Source organism: Schistocerca nitens, chromosome 2, assembly GCF_023898315.1.
Source record: "Schistocerca nitens isolate TAMUIC-IGC-003100 chromosome 2, iqSchNite1.1, whole genome shotgun sequence".
Taxonomy (NCBI): Eukaryota; Metazoa; Arthropoda; class Insecta; order Orthoptera; family Acrididae; genus Schistocerca; species Schistocerca nitens.
In genome coordinates, this window is record NC_064615.1 from 525226098 (window position 1) to 525246530 (window position 20433).

At 43.5% G+C, this 20433-nt stretch overlaps 1 protein-coding gene across 3 annotated transcripts in view; it reads left to right on the forward strand.

The window, feature by feature from the left end:
• LOC126236510 (esterase E4-like) overlaps window positions 1–19160 on the forward strand; it is a 90977-nt gene extending 71817 nt beyond the window's left edge. Inside the window, exons 8-10 of one of the 3 annotated variants that reach the window (XM_049945872.1) lie at window positions 12220–12373; window positions 18430–18559; window positions 18735–19160. In XM_049945872.1, the coding sequence (XP_049801829.1) occupies window positions 12220–12373; window positions 18430–18559; window positions 18735–18918 (468 nt within the window). In that variant the 3' untranslated portion in view covers window positions 18919–19160. The remainder of the gene's footprint in view (window positions 1–12219; window positions 12374–18429; window positions 18560–18734) is intronic. The other 2 variants (XM_049945875.1, XM_049945874.1) reach the window with 2 other exon arrangements.
• Window positions 19161–20433: the final 1273 nt, after the last annotated feature.

Consider the following 20433-nt stretch of genomic DNA (forward strand, 5'->3'; position numbering starts at 1 on the left):
TCACCTATCGATCTTAGTTTTCAAGATGTCTAGTTCCCCCCCTGCGGGTCCGAGGTAAGAATAGGCCCGAGGTATTCCTGCTTGTCGTAAGAGGTGACTAAAAGGAGTTCCAACCGTTTCGGCCTTCCATGTGATGGTCCCTCTTGGGGTTTGACCTTCATTTTTCAAAATTCTACAGAAGTACGAGCCTTTTGGGGAAGGACGCCTTACGTGGTGTACCACTGGTCCTCAGTGCACTAAGACCTTGGCACTCAGCATTGTAACGGCGTTGTCACCATACCCACTATTCCTCAAATTGGGACTAAACGCCTGATTTGTTGTACAAGTAACGCCCATAGTGCGTCCCCATCTGCACCTACGATCATGATGGACTTTCCATGGCACCCGAAATCCAGCACGGTAGCCAGTTCGTTGTGGTGGGGTCGTCATGTACTCTCTAGGTTGTAGCCCCCTAACACAGGGATCGTACTGCCGATACCTGAGCTGCACCCTCCCCATGTCGGCCAAGGAGTAGATGCCCGTCTCCTTGGGGCATCAGGACTCTCGGCGTCATCCTGCAGGTGGCCCTTGCTGAGGCTGGGTGGCGCCCGTGGGGAGAGCCCCTGGTCGGAGTGGGTGGTATCAGGGCGGACGTTTCGCAGATGAAACGTCAACACGTATCAGGTCGCTCTGCGGCCGAGTCTTTCAAAAGGAAAGGTACTGTCTCTGGATCTGGTTCTCCTGCCCTTTCCCCCTAGGCCACTCCATGGGAGGAGGGACAGGCCCGCCGGCTTGGGGCGAAGTACTTCCCCCGCTATTTGGTCTGTTCTCGAACCGATGGGGGGACGTTCGCCACCTCCAAGCCCATTTTCTTTGTTCAGAACATCGAGGACATCTTCGGGGAAATCGAGGCTCTCAGTAAGATGCGTTCGGGGTCCGTTCTTATAAAGACCACTTCCGCCACACAGTCGGCGGCGCTCCAGGCGTGCGACCGACTAGGGGACATCCCAGTGTCCATTGTTCCGCATCTGGCACTGAATAGGACGCAGGGGGTTATTTTTCATCGGGACCTCCTGCTGCAATCTGATGAGGAGTTCAGGGCCAACCTGGAGCGCCGAGGCGTGCATTTCGTCCGGCGAGTCCAGCGCGGCCCCAAAGACCGTCGCATCGACACCGGGGCCTTTATCCTCGCCTTCGAGGGGGACCTTCTCCCGGAGAAGGTAAAGGTGATGTGCTACCGGTGCGACGTGCGACCTTACGTCCCGCCTCCTATGCGCTGTTTTCGGTGTTTGCGCTTTGGGCACATGTCGTCACGGTGTGAGGCTGAGCCCCTTTGTGGCGATTGTGGACGTCCTCTTCGTGAGGAACATACATGCACCCCACCACCTCGGTGCGTTAATTGTCCTGGCATCCACTCGCTTAGATCCTTAGACTGCCCCGCGTATCTTATTCTGAGGCCAGGAAGAAGTATGACCGCCTCCATCCCATGACGTTGACCACTTCGTTTGCCTCAGTCATGTCCACTCCTTCCACGGTATCCTCACCCCTATCCTGTCCCCCCTCCACCTCCTCCCCCATCCGGGGTCTATGCCTCCGCCTCCCAAATCCCTCCCTTCCAAATCCTCCTCCCCCGCCCCCTCTACCCCAGGGGCCACCCTTCCTCCTCCTCCTCCTCCTCCTCCTCCTCCTCCTCCTCCTCCCATCCCGCCGCCTGAGAAGCGATCCTCTTCTCAGGCGTCCATCGGGGAAACGTTCTGGACCCCAGCTTCCGAAGTCCGGCGTTCCAAAACGGACCCCGCGCGTGAGGACCTTCTTCGGGTCCAGCCCACCATCCCTGTGCCTCCTCGGCCTTCAAAGAGGGCCTCCAAGAAGAAGTCTCTATCTCCCTCTCCACCCCGGCGCGTTTCGTCTGACGCTCCATCCGTGAGTCGTTGCTCCCGGCCGTCCTCAGTTTCGCCGGGACGCTCTGCTGCCCGGTGCTCAGCTGGCCTCTCGTTGGCAAATGATGCTGCCCCTCCTACACAACCCGGGACAGCGGCCGCAGCTGGCGACGACTCGATGGAACAGGATCCGCCTCCCGCCGGTTGTAGCGTTGTCCCCTCGAAACCTGACCCTCCGCGGCCGTCGAGGTGACCAGCTCTTCCCCCGTCTCGTTCCCCTTCTTTTTTGACTAGCGATGGCCTTCTTACATTGGAACATAAGAGGTATTCGATCTAATCGGGAGGAATTACAACTGCTCCTCCGCCTGCACTGTCCGCTCGTCCTTGGTCTCCAGGAAACCAAGTTGCGCCCTACTGACCGTATTGCCTTTACCCACTATACCTCGGAGCGGTATGACCTCACCCCTGTGGACGGTATCCCAGCTCATGGTGGGGTCATGTTGCTCGTTCGGGGCGATGTCTATTACCATCCCATTCCATTGACCACCCCACTCCAAGCAATAGCTGTCCGTATTATTTCTGCTTTTACTTTTTCAGTTTGTACCATCTACACTCCATCGTCATCCGCAGTTAGTCGGGCTGACATGATGCACCTGATTGTTCAGCTTCCTCCGACGTTTTTATTGTTCGGCGACTTCAATGCCCATCATCCCTTTGGGGCTCTTCTGCATCCTGTCAAAGAGGCTCACTCTTGGCGGATGTCTTCAACCATCTCAATCTTGTCTGTCTCAATACTGGCGCCCCGACTTTCCTCTCGGACTCTACTCATACCTGCTCCCACTTGGACTTTTCGATTTGTTCTACCACTCTTGCCCGTCGGTTCGAGTGGTATGTCCTTTCTGACACCTATTCGAGCGACCACTTCCCCTGTGTCGTTCGTCTCCTGCACCACACCCCATCTCCACGTCCTTCGAGCTGGAACATACCGAAAGCTGACTGGGGACTTTACTCCTCCCTGGCGACCTTTCCGGACCACGATTTTCTCAGTTGTGACAGTCAGGTCGAATACCTCACGGCTGTTATCATCAATGCTGCCGAACGTTCCATTCCTCGTACTACCTCTTCTTCACGTCGCGTTTCCGTCCCCTGGTGGAATGAGGCTTGTAGAGACGCTATCCGTGCTCGACGACGTGCTTTACGCACCTTTCGCCGCCATCCTACGTTGGCGAATTGTATTGGATACAAAAGACTCCGAGCGCAATGCCGTAGAGTCGTCAAAGTCAGCAAAAAAGCTTGTTGGGCCTCTTTCACCAGCTCCTTTAACAGTTTTACTTCCTCTTCTGTCGTTTGGGGTGGCCTGCGCCGGCTGTCGGGCATGAAGGCCCACTCCTCGGTACCTGGCCTGACCTCAGGTAATGAGGTCCTTGTTGATCCTGTGGCTGTCTCCAACGCCTTCGGCCGGTTTTTCGCGGAGGTTTCAAGCTCCGCCCATTACCACCCTGCCTTCCCTCCCAGGAAAGAGGCAGAAGAGGCTCGGCGACCTTCCTTCCACTCGCTGAATCTGGGAACTTATAATGCCCCCTTTACTATGCGGGAACTCTAACTTGAGCTTGCACTGTCCCGGTACTCTGCTCTGGGGCCAGATGCCATTCACGTTCAGATGCTGGCACACCTTTCTCCGGCGAGCAAAAGCTTCCTTCTTTGTACCTACAATCGCGTCTGGACCGAAGGTCAGGTCCCCATGCGTTGGCGTGACGCCGTCGTTGTTCCTATACCCAAACCCGGGAAGGATAGACACCTTCCTTCTAGTTACCGCCCCATTTCTCTTAAAAGCTGTCTGTAAGGTGATGGAGCGCATGGTTAATGCTCGGTTAGTCTGGATTCTTGAATCTCGACGGCTACTTACCAATGTCCAATGCGGCTTTCGTCGCCGCCGCTCCGCTGTTGACCACCTTGTGACCTTGTCGACATTCATCATGAACAACTTTTTGCGAAGGCGCCAAACGGTAGCCGTGTTTTTCGATTTGGAGAAGGGTTATGATACCTGTTGGAGAGGAGGTATCCTCCGCACTATGCACAGGTTGGGCCTACGCGGTCGCCTGCCCCTTTTTATTGATTCCTTTTTAACGGATCGAAAGTATAGGGTACGTGTGGGTTCTGTATTGTCCGACGTCTTCCTCCAGGAGAACGGAGTGCCTCAGGGCTCCGTCTTGAGCGTAGCCCTTTTTGCCATCGCGATCAATCCAATTATGGATTGCATTCCACCTAATGTCTCAGGCTCTCTCTTTGTCGATGACTTCGCGATCTACTGCAGTGCCCAGAGAACATGCCTCCTGGAGCGCTGCCTTCAGTGTTGTCTAGACAGCCTCTACTCATGGAGCGTGGCAAATGGCTTCCGGTTCTCTGAAGAGAAGACGGTTTGTATCAACTTTTGGCGATATAAAGCGTTCCTTCCGCCAGCATTACATCTCGGTCCCGTTGTTCTCCCATTCGTGGAAACAACTAAGTTTCTAGGGCTCAAATTGGACAGGAAACTGTGTTGGTCTCCGCATGTCTCTTATTTGGCGGCCTGTTGTACACGTTCCCTTAATGTCCTCAGAGTTCTTAGTGGTTCATCTTGGGGAGCGGATCGCACAGTCCTGCTTCGCTTGTATCGGTCCATAGTCCGATCGAAGCTGGATTATGGGATCTTCGTCTACTCGTCTGCTCGGCCATCCCTCTTACGCCGACTCAACTCCATCCACCATCGGGGGTTACGTCTTGCGACCGGAGCCTTCTACAGCAGTCCTGTCGAGAGTCTTTATGCTGAAGCTGCCGAATTACCATTGACCTATCGGCGCGACGTACTGCTGTGTCGGTATGCCTGCCGGCTGTTGTCAATGCCCGACCACCCCTCTTATCAGTCCTTCTTCGCCGATTCTCTCGACCGTCAGTACGGGTTGTATGTGTCTGCCCTGCTGCCCTCCGTCGCCTGCTTCGACAATTGGATTTTGCCCTCCCTACCACCTTCAGAGAGGGTGAGAGCCCGGCACCACCTTGGCTCCAGGCTCCGGTTCATATTTATCTCGACCTCAGCTCACTCCGGAAGGAGGGTACTCCGGCTGCAGTGTATTGCTCACGGTTTGTCGAACTTCGTGCTCGACTTGCCGGTCACACCTTTATTTACACCGATGGCTCCAAAACTGACGATGGTGTCGGCTGTGCCTTTGTCGTCGGGCCGCCACCTTTAAATACCGGCTCCTCGACCAATGTTCCAGCTTTACGGCCGAGCTTTTTGCTCTCCATCATGCCGTTCAGTATGCCCGCCGCCGCCACCGCCATTCATCGTATGTACTCTGCTCTGACTCACTCAGTGCTCTTCAGAGCCTTGGAGCTCCCTATCCGGTCCATCCCTTGGTTCAACGGATCCAGCAGTCCCTCCATTCTTTCGCTGATAATGGTTCTCCTGTCAGCTTTCTGTGGGTTCCCGGACATGTGGGAGTGCCTGGGAATGAGGCTGCAGATGCTGCAGCCAAGGCTGCAGTCCTCCTGCCTCGGACAGCCTCCCATTGTGTCCCGTCATCTGACGTTCGTGGGGTTGTTTGTAAGAGGCTTGTGTCGTGGTGGGATGCTTGGTCATCCCTCCAAGGAAACAAGCTCCGGGCAGTAAAACCGCTCCCAACTGCTTGGACAACCTCCTCCCGACCATCTCGGCGAGAAGAGGTCCTTCTGACCAGGTTGCGGATTGGGCATTGCCGGTTTAGCCACCGCTACGTGCTCTCCGGTGACCCAGCCCCGCAGTGCCCTTGTGGTCAGGCATTAACAGTGCGCCATGTTTTATTGTCGTGTCCCCGCTTTAGTCAATCTCGTGTTGTCCTGTCCCTGCCATCTACTTTACCGGATATTTTAGCTGATGACGCTCGAGCAGCTGCTCGTGTTCTGCGTTTTATAACTTTGACTGGCCTGTCCAAAGACATCTAACTTTTTTACTTATTTTATCTGCATCTTTGTCAGGACTCTCTGGTGTCCCCCCCTCCCCTTGAGTTTTACTAGATTCCATGTGCTCTAACAACTGCGACTGGGCGCTAATGACCTCAGTAGTTGAACGCCCTTAAACCCCACCGAAAAAAGATGTCTAGTTCTGAAATCAGACTCCTTCGCTAGACACCTGTACTTGGTCTGGCTTTTACGCAGCTCCCTCAACGAAGATTTAATGGAAAGGAAGGGGCGGACCTCCTAAAACTTTTGTAACTCATACCCTTTAATAAAATACGTTTTTCAATTTAGGAAAATCTCTTCAGTTTCTTATCTTAAATATTCTGGAATGTTTATTACACAAATTACCTCCAGATTTTGTTTTTAAATCAATTAGTACGTACAGAAAGCACACGTAAAGAATGTGCCCTCAAACGCTCATAACTGCACGAAAATGTGCTTACACAGTGCTAAAACAGTGGCAATAGCCATTCGCATGCAAAACTGCGCGTCTTACCACGAGAGGTATTAGACTGATTAATTACTTAAGATCTAAGAGAGGAACCTTGGTAGAGCGAAGAGACAAAGGATTTAAATAATGAGTTGCAAATCACACATATTTTGCCGTCGTAAGTTGTTTAAAATAATCGCGCTGTCTGAAAAATAGACTTTGTCCGGCTATTCCGTCTTCAAAGTGCAAGTGTGGGATTTCAATGATGTGGTCAAAGCAAAGTGGAACAGTACAATATAGGCAGCTTACTAAACACAGTTTTTCACATTCTGGATTCAAGCCGGCCAATATCAAACACCACACCAGTTACGTTTTCAGACAATGATATTGGAATGTCAGCGTCATAACATGCCTTTTACCAAACATACTGTTAGATAGGCTTGTTCTTATGCATATCTTTCCGTTCTCCTCTTGCTCTGGCCACATCACTGAAATCCCACACCTGCACTTTGAAGACTGAATAGCTGTGTGACACTATTACGCCAGTAGAATAAGATGGTTGTTCAAATGGAGCAATTATTTTAGCATAGGGAAATACAGCAATTTGTTTTACCAAAGTTCCTGTCTTAGACATTTAATGGGTGACCATTCAAATGTTTTCCGTGGTAAGACGCGGTTTTGCATGCGGATCTCTTATAGCGCTGTTTTTGGGATGGAGGGTTTATATTCTGAGCATATTTCATGCGGATGTGAGCGGTCAAGGTCACTTACTTCTGTTGTCAGTAACACTAAAGGCTTTTTATATCAATGAAATTTCTTTTAAATTTATTACATAAAGCTACGGCATAAGAGTTAGCTTCAGGATAGTACAGTTGAAGTGTCAATGTTTTCGTTGAGACGTGTTACTCTGTAACTACGTGAATGCTGTGTGTACAACGTTACTGTTGTAAATAACTAGAAACTCTTTAGCTTTGTGCCGGCCGCGGTGGTCTAGAGGTTCTGGCGCTGCAGTCCGGAACCGCGGGACTGCTACGGTCGCAGGTTCGAATCCTGCCTCGGGCATGGGTGTGTGTGATGTCCTTAGGTTAGTTAGGTTTAAGTAGTTCTAAGTTCTAGGGGACTTATGACCTAAGATGTTGAGTCCCATAGTGCTCAGAGCCATTTGAACCATTTGAGAACAATCTATTTGAATATATTAGCAACGAAACCAACAAGTACTGCAGTCGAAATTGCAATACAAGGAAACTGGATAAAAAAAACCAAGTTTGTCGACGTTACGGGACCCGAACTTTGAAAATGGCATGTGCTTGCTTACCTTATGGGAACTGTAAAAAAAGCAAGGTCCGATGACAATTGACGAATCCGTTGATACTCACAGATATTTCGCAAAACGATGTCCCGATTCAGACAAATACTATCATTTTTCATTTTTCCGACAACAGCAATAAACTGGATAATGCCGACCGGCTTTTCAAAATGCAATTCGTAGCTGATTATTTTTCCAAAAAGTTGAAAGAAACCTTTAATCCAAGTCAAAACATCTCAATTCATGAAGGAATGATACCGTGGAGTGGACGGTTAAATTTTAAAGTTTACAATCCGTTGAAAATTACGAAATATGGCACACTTATTCGGATGCTGTGTGATTCGAGTGCTGGATACATTTCCTCGTTCAAGATATATTCCGGCGCTGGGCAAAAATAGTGATGGAACTATTGAGACCTTCTTATGGAAACTGCATCACCTCTACATGGATAACTATTAAAGTGTAGAACTTGCAGAGAAGTTACTTTCAAAGAAAATTAGAGTTTGTGGAACCATACGGCAAAATAGAGGATTTCCGGAAAAATTAAAGCACGCAAAAGTCAATGTGTTTGAAGCTTGTCATCAACGGAAAGGTGAAGTTCTCGCACAGGTATGGAGAGCGTCGAAAACTAACGATACGAATGTTCTCTACAGTACATAATGCCACCTTGACTGACATTCAAAGAAAATGAAGAAAAACCAATTACACAATAAAAAAAAACCTGAAAGTGAATTAGACTGTAGCACATACATGAAAGGCGTGGATCGGGCAGACCTATATTTGAGCTATTACCCTAGAAACAGAAAAACTATAAAATGGTCAAAAAATGTTTGCATGTACCTTTTTAATTGCGCATTATTTAATGCGTTCCATACATGGCAATATTTCGATACAGACCACAAGAGTCTCTCATTTAACGATTTTTTATTGAAAGTGTCTTAGATGAAAGATCATGTACCTGCTTCTGAGCAAAACTTCGGGGTTGCCACTACATCGCGTATATCTCATCATGATCCGGTTGTCAGACTTTCCGGTCACATAAAGCAACATCAGCTAATACTTAATTCCGAAACGAATAAACTAAAACGAAGGAACTGCCATGTATGTTTCAAAAACGAAAAAAGAACAACAAACTTAATGTGCAAGTCTTGTGGAGTTGCGTTACATCTTGGAGACTTTTTCTGCATATCATACGAAAGAGAAATGCTAAGTACGAAAGACAATGCAAATGAAGTATATGAAACAAACAAATTTAGTATTTATTTTCGTATGTATCTCTTTGGAATTTTCTGAAAGTAGGGTAACACGGTAGTGAACTTATGAGAACTAACGATGAGATTAGTAAAACTTAACAATTTAATCTCCCGATAATGTCAAAACTGCCGGCGACAAGCCAAGTAATTCGAATTAGCGCTGCCGGCGCCAAGCGAATACATTTTTATGAGACGTGTGGAGGGAAAAGTGGATACAGTTTCTGATGATATCCAGACACTATTTTCAGTGTCGTGATTATACAATTATTTTAACGCTTAATGTTGGTGGACATGTATTGTTCCTGAAATCAATTGCTTTTCACAAATGCAATGTCGTGTTACTCAATAGTTTACTTCAAATTTATTGAATTGAACACACAAACTGTTATTGTAAAGCTACATAATAGGATCTGAACTCCAGCTTTATTGTTTCTCAATACCTAAACTTGGTAAGTTTACATACAGGTTCTGAACACCAACTTTTAACTACTGAACACAGTCAATGAAATAGAAAGGTTGGTAAAATACTCCTATCCCGATACTTCTTATTCATTCAGGCGCTTATAGTCCGCTAAAAGTCAGATGTAGAGTGCTCCATAAAAGGAAATGCGCTCTTCAGGGATATAAGACTCCAGTTTCTTGGAGTCAGCCGTTTTCTTGCCGCTCAGTGACACAGTTTTCGTATGATGCAGCAGTTGGTAGAGTTACTTTTGTGTTTAAAACAATAAATAAACGAAAATGTATGCCTAACTAGGTCTCCAATGTGCGGTTTGCTGTCACATTTCCACTACACTCACTTTTGTATTCAAATTCCATGAATTCTGATACAGTGAAAGATTGTTTTTCATTTCTTGGGAATACTTTCCTGTTCACTGACTCTAAGGACATGACACTGCATTTGTAATTTTCTGGCCATCATTTTTGAACTGTGTAATATTCATTTGAAACAACTTTAGCCTGGTAGTTTTGTAAGGTACTAGCAGTAGCAATAAGTTCTACAAAGTGCATGTCCTGTGAATACTATCAACAGCTCAAATTTTCTTCTTAATGACCATGAAGTCCTTGTCATATCGCAGTAGCGAATGGTCTCTAACCAGGAAATAAGTAATTGCGACAAAACGCTGAGAAACCGCAACTGCCACAGGAATCTTACCGTAGATTAGTTCTTATGGTTCCCTGAGTTACCCATTTGAAAATATATGAAATAATTTGATGTTCGATGTCAAATAATTTTGTGTGAAGTCCAGTAAAGAAATACACAATTCATCAGTTATATTTTTGCGACGCCATCATAAATTTACAATGTTTAGAATGTAGCACGTCCTGTTTTGAGGTAATGGATATTGAACCCAAACGTTAAGTTTCCAGAGGTAGAACGCATCTTGAACCGGCATGCTAGGAAGTGACAGATAGTACATAAAATCTATGGCAATACCTGCAACATCACCCTCTTTTTGACCTACTTCTTTTCCAGCAAAATTTGAAGCTCAGCATTTATGGTCCATCATTACTGTATCAGGAACGATCTTGGTATTTCATTCAGTATCTTCGTAATTTATTTTTAAGCACTTAACAAGTTACATATTTCCTAACTTGTGGCGTAAGTGTAAACAGTTCTTCGAATATTTTTATCCAAAAGTCATACTTCATATTACTTGCTTGGGGATGCCGTATTTGAAGTTGCTCTCGCATTAGTTTGACATTCAGTTGCCCATTTAAACGTTTCATAGTGAGTAAGTTTTTCGTGATAGGAATTCATGTGATCGATAATCCTACTTATTTCTGCATTGCAGATTAGATTTCCTGGTGCATATTACCCCTCTTATTAATAGGGGACTTTTCACAAGCAAAGAGATTGGTTATCCTTCTGACCCTTTGGATTGTGACGCCAAGGATACATATGAAATGTTTCTTGGACACCTCTGATCGGCAATTGCTAGAAGTAATGAAATATTGTAAGTTGTTGTGCCTTGGTTTGCTGTTAGCTGCTTCTGGTACTCTTCCTCTCCTTCAACAAATATTACCTACTGAAGACAATCCTTGAAGATAAGAATAGTGTTCATTCTCTGATATCACGCCATGGAAATGTGAAAATATTTCATTTCCTTCGTCTTCGAAAATTCTTTCAAAGTATTGGTGATGACGTCTAGAAAATCATACAGATACTTCACTGACACAATAAATCATTAACTTCAATTATACATATCCTTTATTATCATGACATTACTTACTTGCAGCCTTCACCCATGTTTTTTTTTATTTTAAAGTAACTTCCCACTGTAATTTATGTAGTCTAAACCTTTAATTTGCGACCTTTTTATGATTTAATGTTGATGCTAAACATTACTTACACATTTTTCCTCTTTAAACTTTCACCACCAACATATACATCCAAATATTCCATCACGGTGTTTAACATCGCAAATTCGCAGGAATTTAGAGATATCAGGCAACGGACTGACCAACGTTGGTTGCAGAATTAGAACTAGTCATGGTGTTTCTCCTCTGATATAACTTTGGCATCTCATTTCTTCCATTAAGATTGAAGGAAAAGATGCTCTTCTTGCATTAGTTAGCTAGAGGGAGCGTCAGAATAGGGACATCTATTCTTAACTTAGTACAACCAAAACGTGGACAAATGTTGTTCCTGCAGTCAGCTATTAACATAAACAAAACAACCAGTATGCGACTATTATATATGTAATTAGTACTAACAAATAAAACAATCATTTGTTTTGCATGAACACTGTCTCAAAGACGTTCTTTACTGTTACGTGTGAGCAATATCTGAAAAAATAGACTAGATAAATGTCTCGTTAAAAGTATCATTAAATAAATGTGTTAAAGTAGAAATTTAAAACATGAACGATGGAAACAACCGAAAAGAATTAGGTTATAAAATTGAAAAATAATAAGTTATTAATTCATTTATTACTTACAATTTGTGTATAAAAATTATTCTGCTGAAGACTGAAAAAAGATAACTTTAGCTTTGATGAGATTTACTTTCAAACAGTTTGAGAATTTGTCCCCCTGACAGGCATTGCATACCTAACAGAAGTGTGCAGGCACAAACCTCAACATAGCTTGCCCCCATGCAAAATTGTTCGACCCTTTTGGGAACTAACCACACAGCATCAGTTACTGATACGTTCGTCTTCTTGAAACTTTTTTTTTTTGTTCTTCGAGCATTGTTCACACATGTCAATTTACGCAATGTTTACACTAAAGTGGGTTGCTGGGACAGACACATTGAAAATATGTACTGCTATTGCAGACAGCTTACCAGCGTAAGTACCTACTCCTTAGTATACTAAAGAATGTCCTTGTTCCGTGAGAAACTACAGACCTCAGTCCCGCGAAAGAATGCGATCAATGTGTTTTCATGTGTTACAGTTACGAGGAGACTCCTATTTCGTGTACACAGCGCTGGAAGTCACCAGGTTGCATGCTTCAGTCCCTGCAGCGCAACCCGTCTACTTCTATTTATTCGATGTCGAAACGAAGCTTAACATTTTCAAGATGATATTCGGAGCCTCGAAATACAGAGGTATAATTTCAGCATGCAGTACTGTTTTATCGTCTGTTAAACAGCGCAGTTGCCATCGTAACTGCAAGTGTGGCTTATGTGTGGCTGGTGTGTGTGTGTGTGTGTCAGACATTATTATGATAAGCTAAGTAACTTTTTTGATTGCTAGAGTACACTTCAAAGCGAGATAATACATTACACTATTTTTCATTGTAGTTACCAAGCCACTAGAAAACGGCTGTGTTAACGGTCTCTTCATTGGAGTATCTTTCCCCCAGTTGTTCTGTCAATTTGCCGAAAATGTGCAAACATTGTGGCGCAAGATTTTCTTGCCTTCCATATCAGCACCACCCACGATTTTGCGATCTTGGGCACATCATTTGCACCATTTCCGGATCGTCGGACGGATGTGACGTTTGGTCGGGATTTACTGCCAGAGTTTCACGTTTAATCTGTGCGCAATTTAGACTTTTTGCTAGCAAGAATCGTATTAGTTGGCGTATTTCATCTTTGGTGTACGTTTCTAGTTCCCGGATCATTTCACTCTCATAGTATGATGTACCTCTTATTAGTACCACAACAGAACTGTTGGCTACAGGACACCTGAAACATGTACTCTCCTCTGACAATACGCCACTCTTGTTGCACCTTACCGTAGGACCCCGTGCGTAACCTACTTCCCAAAGTTCTTACTTATTATTTTAATATATTATTATAAGTTAGTTAATTTAAAATATTCCTTATTTGTTATTATAAATAAATATTCTTTGTTTGCTTTTTAGTTATTGGATTTAGTTGGTTTAGCTTAGTTCCTTATTTCCTTTTATTTTTACTCTCCTCAAAACCTGGAAAATATATTTCGTTTTAAATACCACAGGAGGGCAACAGATACATTCCGCAGCGGCGATCTCGCGGAAATTTCTCGTCGTTATATGCTCCAACTGAAATTTCTAAAATCTGCTCGCTACGCAGATCGTTCGACACAAATGTGTGCTATGTTGTTTGACGAGTCTGAGTGATAGATCCAACAGTTTAGCATGTTAAACTTTGTTAATTCGGAGATAATCTCTCGACGAATTCTGACCGTGAAAATGCAGGTTCGCATTATCGTTCCAAACTTCACCTCCGAGCGATTTACGTCTAGTAATATCTGTACCGTGATAATTAACTAATTTAGATATGGAGATACACAGCCCTTGAAAAGTTGATGTTAGTTATTGGATTTTATTTTGTGCAGAAAACTACTTGAACATTTACTATACACCGTAATGGTGTCTCACATCACCATGCTTTCACCTCTTTCGCTGTAGACAGTATATTTGTTTATTTCTGCAGCTCTTCATTCAGTGATACCCTTCCTGAGCGTACTGTCTACAGCAGCGATGCATTAACATCAGGAGACGGAACATTGCGCTCCACGTAGATTCTTCCCCAGGCGTAGTACCTCTCCTTATCTGACCTCTTCGCAAGTCCGAAATATGCTTTATTTCTAGCTCGTAATTGAACGATCAACGCAGTTGTGTTGTCTGTAGGATATCCTGATACATTATGAGCTTAGTACGAGGGTTGTTCAGACAGTAATGCACCTCATTTTTCTCCTCAGCCGAAAAAAATTCTACGAATGCGATACTTTAAGTATGTATTATTTCAAGTTTCGTGAGTGAGCGCGCCAAGTTTCCGTAACTTCCTATAGACAGTGTAGCTGTAGGACAGTTTCAAAATGTCTGGAACTAATTGACATTACAAGCAACGTGCTCTCATTGAATTTCTCACTGCAGAGAAAGAAACTGTGGGGAATATTCACAAACGCTTGTGCAAAGTCTCTGCAGCACCTACTGTCGTCAGAAGTACAGTCAGTCGCTGGGCATGGACGGTGAGGTCAACAGAAGGCGGTTAGGCGGAGCTCCACGATTTGAAGCGGTCGGGGAGGCCATCCACGGCAATCGGACCTGACATGTTGCAGCGAGCTGATGTCATTCGCGACGACAGACGCAGTACGACTCGGCAGTTAGCAGACATTTTAAGGTCGATGAGGGGGTGATTCACATTATATACAAAAGAAAACGATATTCTCGACGGAGGAATGTTTCTTTTACACGCAACCTCAAAGTACGTTCTCAAACGTGATTCGTTTAGGCAGTATATTGACCACCTACAGTATCTGAGTCATAGCAGGCACATAGCTAACTAATCATCTACAACAAGCATTTTTATGAGAAATCCCGCCGCCCCTCCAACGAAATGAATAATAATTTGCGGTGATTTCCTTAAATCAAAACGGCGTACGAAGGGATGAAGTATCTGAAAAGGGCTGCGGGATTTCCAAAATAATGAGATGTTGTGGGGTGGCCTTCAACTACGTACCCTCTGACTAAGAGTTGCAATATTAAAAGTTTTGGCTGGTTTCTTTGTTTAGGGGCTGGGATACGTAGTTGCCGCATTACAGGCCAAATACTGCTGAATCTACAGTATACGATAATACACACATGAATCGGATGGTCGAAGGTTTCTATCACTCGGCAACAGCCAATTATGAATGTCAGATATAAATTTATAAATGAAAGATTGCAATTAAAAAAATCTGTAGGTACTATCTTAATGACTTTAGATGATGAGTACGATAGTAGAAGTACTTCCGAGAATGTGGTTATTTCTGCAAAACACTTCTTGGTGTCGATGGTCCTGCAATTAAATAAATATAAGTTGAATAACAGGGAAAAATATTCCTACAGCACGAAATTAGTTATGACAACAACACAGCTCGCGAGATATTTACTTCTAAACGCACACTACATCTTCACTGTGGAAGCCACGGAAATCCCACAAGTGCACAAGATGGCACTCTAAAGTATTTCTGTCTGCCACGACCACGCGCAAACCGCTCCATACTCTCCAAGTCTTTCCGCCAACTGTGCGTCCGTCGCGCCGTACCGTCCCCTGTCCTGTGCCGTACCGTCGTGGGCACTCCGTGCCCTGTGGCCGAAACGATTCTCCTCCCCCAGTTCCATACAGTCTCACTATTAACGAGCTCTGTCATTGCCTAGAGCGCTCCCTCCATGTCTCCAAGCCAACATATCCACACAAACATAATGAAGCACATTCGAAACACTGGATTTACTTTTAAATAACTTGAAATTAAATAAATATTCCTACAGCTGGACCATAAACACGCTCTAACACACATTATTAGATACATAAACAAATTAAATAAACACATATCAAATGAATAGAGCAAAAGGTAGGCCTGTAGGCCAATGCCTCTGTGCTTTTTAAAACACAGAACTTATTTAACAAGTTTCTTCATGAATATTATATATCGGATATAAACAGAGACACAGATGAAGAAATATATTTGTAAGCATGCTGTACCGTTTTTCGTGTAACTGTGGAGTACTTATGGCCGAACGCGATCGGTAGTAATCGGCCACTTTGACCTGCAGTAACTCATGTACTATTCATGTTACACGCCTATAATTCATACCAATTTAGGTTTACACTAATAGCCTTCTAAAGAAACGGCGATCGACAACATGGGATGAAGTGTTCAGATTTTGGAAATTCGTTAGATATTAAACTTTAAAGTAATAAAGATAATCGAACTCTGAATACACCATCAGAATCGTCGTGCAAATAATGGTAATGTACATGTTTCTTTTTGAGGTATCATGATTCATCTGGCTACTATTCATTTGGACTGTGGAATGTCTGCAATTATGGTTCCACAATGTCTGCCATCTTTGGCGCTCCCGGCATAGACATCTCCTTCATCGGCTCAAAGCACAGTCCTCGTCACAGCGGAATTCCCAGCCACGTGGCTGGACCATGCGCTGGGGTTGCCCCTCTCGTCCGGCTAACGTTCGGCACCACGTGTTGGCTACCGGGCCCCGGCTGGCCGGGCGGCCCGTGCTGCCGCCCCAACTTCGAAGATATATTATTTACAGGGAGCCACAACTCGCCCGTTACCTCACAGGGCACAACCTTTTTCTTCCCTTCCTGCAATCCGACCTTATGTTTCCTCTCTGATGAAGTCTTTGTTGACTAGATGTTAAAATCTAATCGTCCCTAAGGCTGCTCGTGTTCGGAAGATATTCTACAGTAGGTCATTGTAGATGCAGCCAGCCGAGTAATTCTTCTTCCCTGTGTGGCGTGTCTGCATTTAGTGAGGAGAGGTCCAACATAGCTTCACATTTCCATTCAAAATCTTGCAGACAAGCTTCTAACTCGGAGAGGAATAAAAACAGGTGATCGAGTGAAAACACCACGTTACAGAATAATTCGTTCGATTAATTATCAGATTACCTATAAGCAGCTGATCTGTCGAATAGTGTTTGTCAATAGTGAAACCTCCCGTCTCCTCTATACCTCCTTTGTTAATGATAACCTTCCATTTTACAATAACCTACGTAACCTTCCCTTAGGATTTCTATCTCTTGCTTAATAATAACAAATGAAATCTTCCCTTTGAAATTTATTCTCTTTCTCAATCTTCGCATACAAATTTAACTGCTGCTAATTAAAAGTGATTTTCTGATTATTTCGACGAAACATAGAATGTGTCGTCGTCGTGGCCCTCAGTCGTTATCTGCAATAACCCAAAACTGTTTACCTTTTTTACTGTTACTGGATCGCAATCTGACCGCTACATCGAACTGCGACATGAATATACTTATTCTATTAGCTGCTGGTGGGCTTTCGTAATAAGTGGCTGTATTTATTACCAAAGCTGACGTTATTCTTTAATAGCAAAGCTCACGGTATTCTTTAATTAATTTGACAGAAGTTACGTAATTCATAGTTAAATTTTTTCTTGACAACAATAAAATTTTGCAAAGTTTTACGTTGATGGTTTTCGGGATGGATTATAATCAATAATGCAATAATGCTGGCAAAAATTAATTCCGTTCTGAAAACGCTTCAAATATTTACTGTTGGTAATGAAATGATTTTACAAACGTTCAAATGGGACTTAATTTTTACAATATTCTTACAACTAGCATTGCGCAAACATACCTTCAGTAGTCTTGAGTTTCGCAAAGAAAATAATTCAATAATATTAGTTCCTCTTAGGATACTAGTTAGTTGATGTCTCTGTACATCCGTTTATAATCTCGTGTAAATCATAGCTGGTGGCTGGCAGGCACACTACTACTCTCATCCTCTAGCTTCACTTCTCGCTTACTACTGACTTCCTACAAACGATAAAGTGCTTTCTGGTGCAGACAATCCCTGCTACCGTTACAAAATGTATCAATGCGTGGTCTTTCCCGCTCTTTTCTTAAAATGTATCCGTACGAGGTTTCTCCCGCCCTTTTTTAAAATTATATCAACAATACTTTGGTGCAGATATTCCCTGCTACCACAATTATTTCCAACGTGATAAATATTAATTGTTCCTGCTTAATCCTATTAATAAAATATAAATATCTTTCATAAATTGTGGTTTGACGATAGACAACAGAAATATGTCTTACAATAGTATTATGATGTATAAAAAGCACAGGATTAGAAATATGCCTCTGGTATTTTAACTATAAGACTCAAAACTCTCATAGTTACGAAACGCATTAATAGGATGTAGTTACTGAAGTGCACTAAACAATAACGGTGTTGAAGCGAAAGATGAGGAAGACAATGATGATCCGAAATCGACTGCAAATAATAAACACAGCTGAATGGAATTATACGTGGTATGTGAATAGCCTTTCTTCTGTATAAATCGTACACCTGTCCCGCCTAAGTCCGGGTCTACCTCAATTCAGGTAGTCGGTTTTCACAGAGCAAGGACAGAAATCAAGGGCAAAAAACAGTATCACGTTAAATTCCAGTATACATTGTATCTCAATAATCGCAGAAGTATTCCTGTTTGTTATACCGTGCTTCGGTAGATAAACAGTAAAAAATAAATAGCTTAGTGAATAAATAGTTACGCATTCACTTGAGAGGGGGTTATTGTACTAGGTGAGTTTCCACATGAATTATACTGTCTAGCGGCATTGACTGATCGCGTTCCACCTTTCTATATGAAATCAGATATATTAAAGAAATGACAGTGACAGCAAATGGATTTTTATGTGCAGGAGCGGCTCACGCTGATGATATCCCGTACCTGTTTCGTTTTGGACTCCGCAACCCCAGCCCACCGAATAGTGTGGAGGGAAGGGTCATCGCCAGAATGACTAAACTTTGGACCAATTTCGCTAAGACTGGGTAAATTACTTACACTTACTGCTATTCCTTATTTACTTCTGATATTGAGTAGATGAATTTTTTTCTGGTTTGATTATCAACTTTTTTCTCCTGTGAATCAGTACATAGTCGGTTTTTGGTATGTAATTAAGATGTGATTTCGTAATTACATTGTGCAATTTCTCATCGTTTTCAGGAATCCAACACCAGGAGGCGACGAGATTATCCCTGTATCTTGGCCTGCGGTGAGTGCGGACCACTGCCAACACCTGGAGATAACGAACGATGGACTTGCAATTAAGGAAAATTTGTTCAAAGAGAGGATGGATTTCTGGAATGCGCTGCATAAAAAGAAAGCTGGTGTTAAGTCATCTTCGTAACGTCACTCACCAAAAGCTGTCAATAATGGGCACTGAAAAGGAAACTTGCACCTTTACGGAACAGAAGAATGCGGTATCTGCATTTGTATTCAGGGCTCAAGAAAGTGCGTGCGGTGCCGTATGTTGAATTATGGTGTAATTTTGTGTAATTATTACCGACAGTATTCCTTCATTATCTTATAAAATACTTTGAAACTTGTAAACCATTGCAAAAAATAAACTGTTTATGTTGGCAGAATAGATCGAAGTCTGTATTTCATCTGACTGTACCCTCATTTCGTAAATCTGAAGCTTCAATGACAATTCTTTCGCAGCTGGTATGCTAAAATCATTGCCTGCATGTCGCGTAACAGACATTTCTCATTAGTTTAAGTTCCTGTACTTATTTTAGACCACTACTAACCGTGCCTCTGGAAATCAAACCACACAGTAAAATAACTAATAACAGCAGTGACAATATTTCATACGTTCAATTTGGAAAATAAATATTCCTCTTCATAGCGGGTAGTCCAGATTGTCATTCTTTAGTTTCTGTACCAGTAATGAAAAGGGCTAAAATTTAAAAAAGATTAACCTGAAATCTGTGACTCTTCAACTGATGAAGGGAAACAAAGAATCATTAACTCACAGAATTTTTGAAAGCGCGTCTCAGAGACCGCGCTCCACCCTCTATTGATGTAAATGGTAGAAATGTATAGTTTCACTGCTTGAGTTTTCGCCAGCATACCCGACGCGCGCGCATATATATATATATATATATATATATAAACTGGAATATGGTGCTTGGAAATCGACAGAAACATTTAAGAGGAAGCAAGAGTGTGTTACGGACATGTGGTGTTTCTCTCAAGAGAATCATGGAACTATAGAAATTCTAAATCTAAATGTCTGTTTAGTGATTCTAATCCTTCTCCCAAATATGAGTTCCCTGTTTAACCACTGCACCATCTATCATGGTGCCTGGAAACAAATATAGAAACCTGACACATTGTGCTGACGAAAACTGAAACAGACCACTTAACAGTTTAAATACATCAGCTACATAATACAAAATGTTTTATTTAGATAATTATAATTCGTTATAGTAACCCTCAGGAAAATAACAGATCAAACAATGTTCATAGGGGCACTGAAAGAAAGTTTCTTACTTCCACCTGATAATGGAAACACCTTGTAAGTAACCACCACGTTGGAGGATTATTGCTCAATAGTCAAACGACACACTCCCCCCTGCGGGTCCGGGGATTAGAATAGGCCCGAGGTATTCCTGCCTGTCGTAAGAGGCGACTAAAAGGAGTCCATCCCCCTCACGGGGGTAGTTAGCGCCTGCGTCCGGAGACGGACGGTTTCACGACCTATAATCGTGGTCTTTTTGGTTTTTCACTTCTCGTTTCTTCCTTCCTTTTGTTGGTTCCTTTCTTTGCTCTTCTCCACTTCACTGTCTTCCTTACTCTTTCCCTTGACTCCTCCTTGCCTTCTCATTGCCTTTTTCTCCTTGCCTTCTCATTGCCTTCT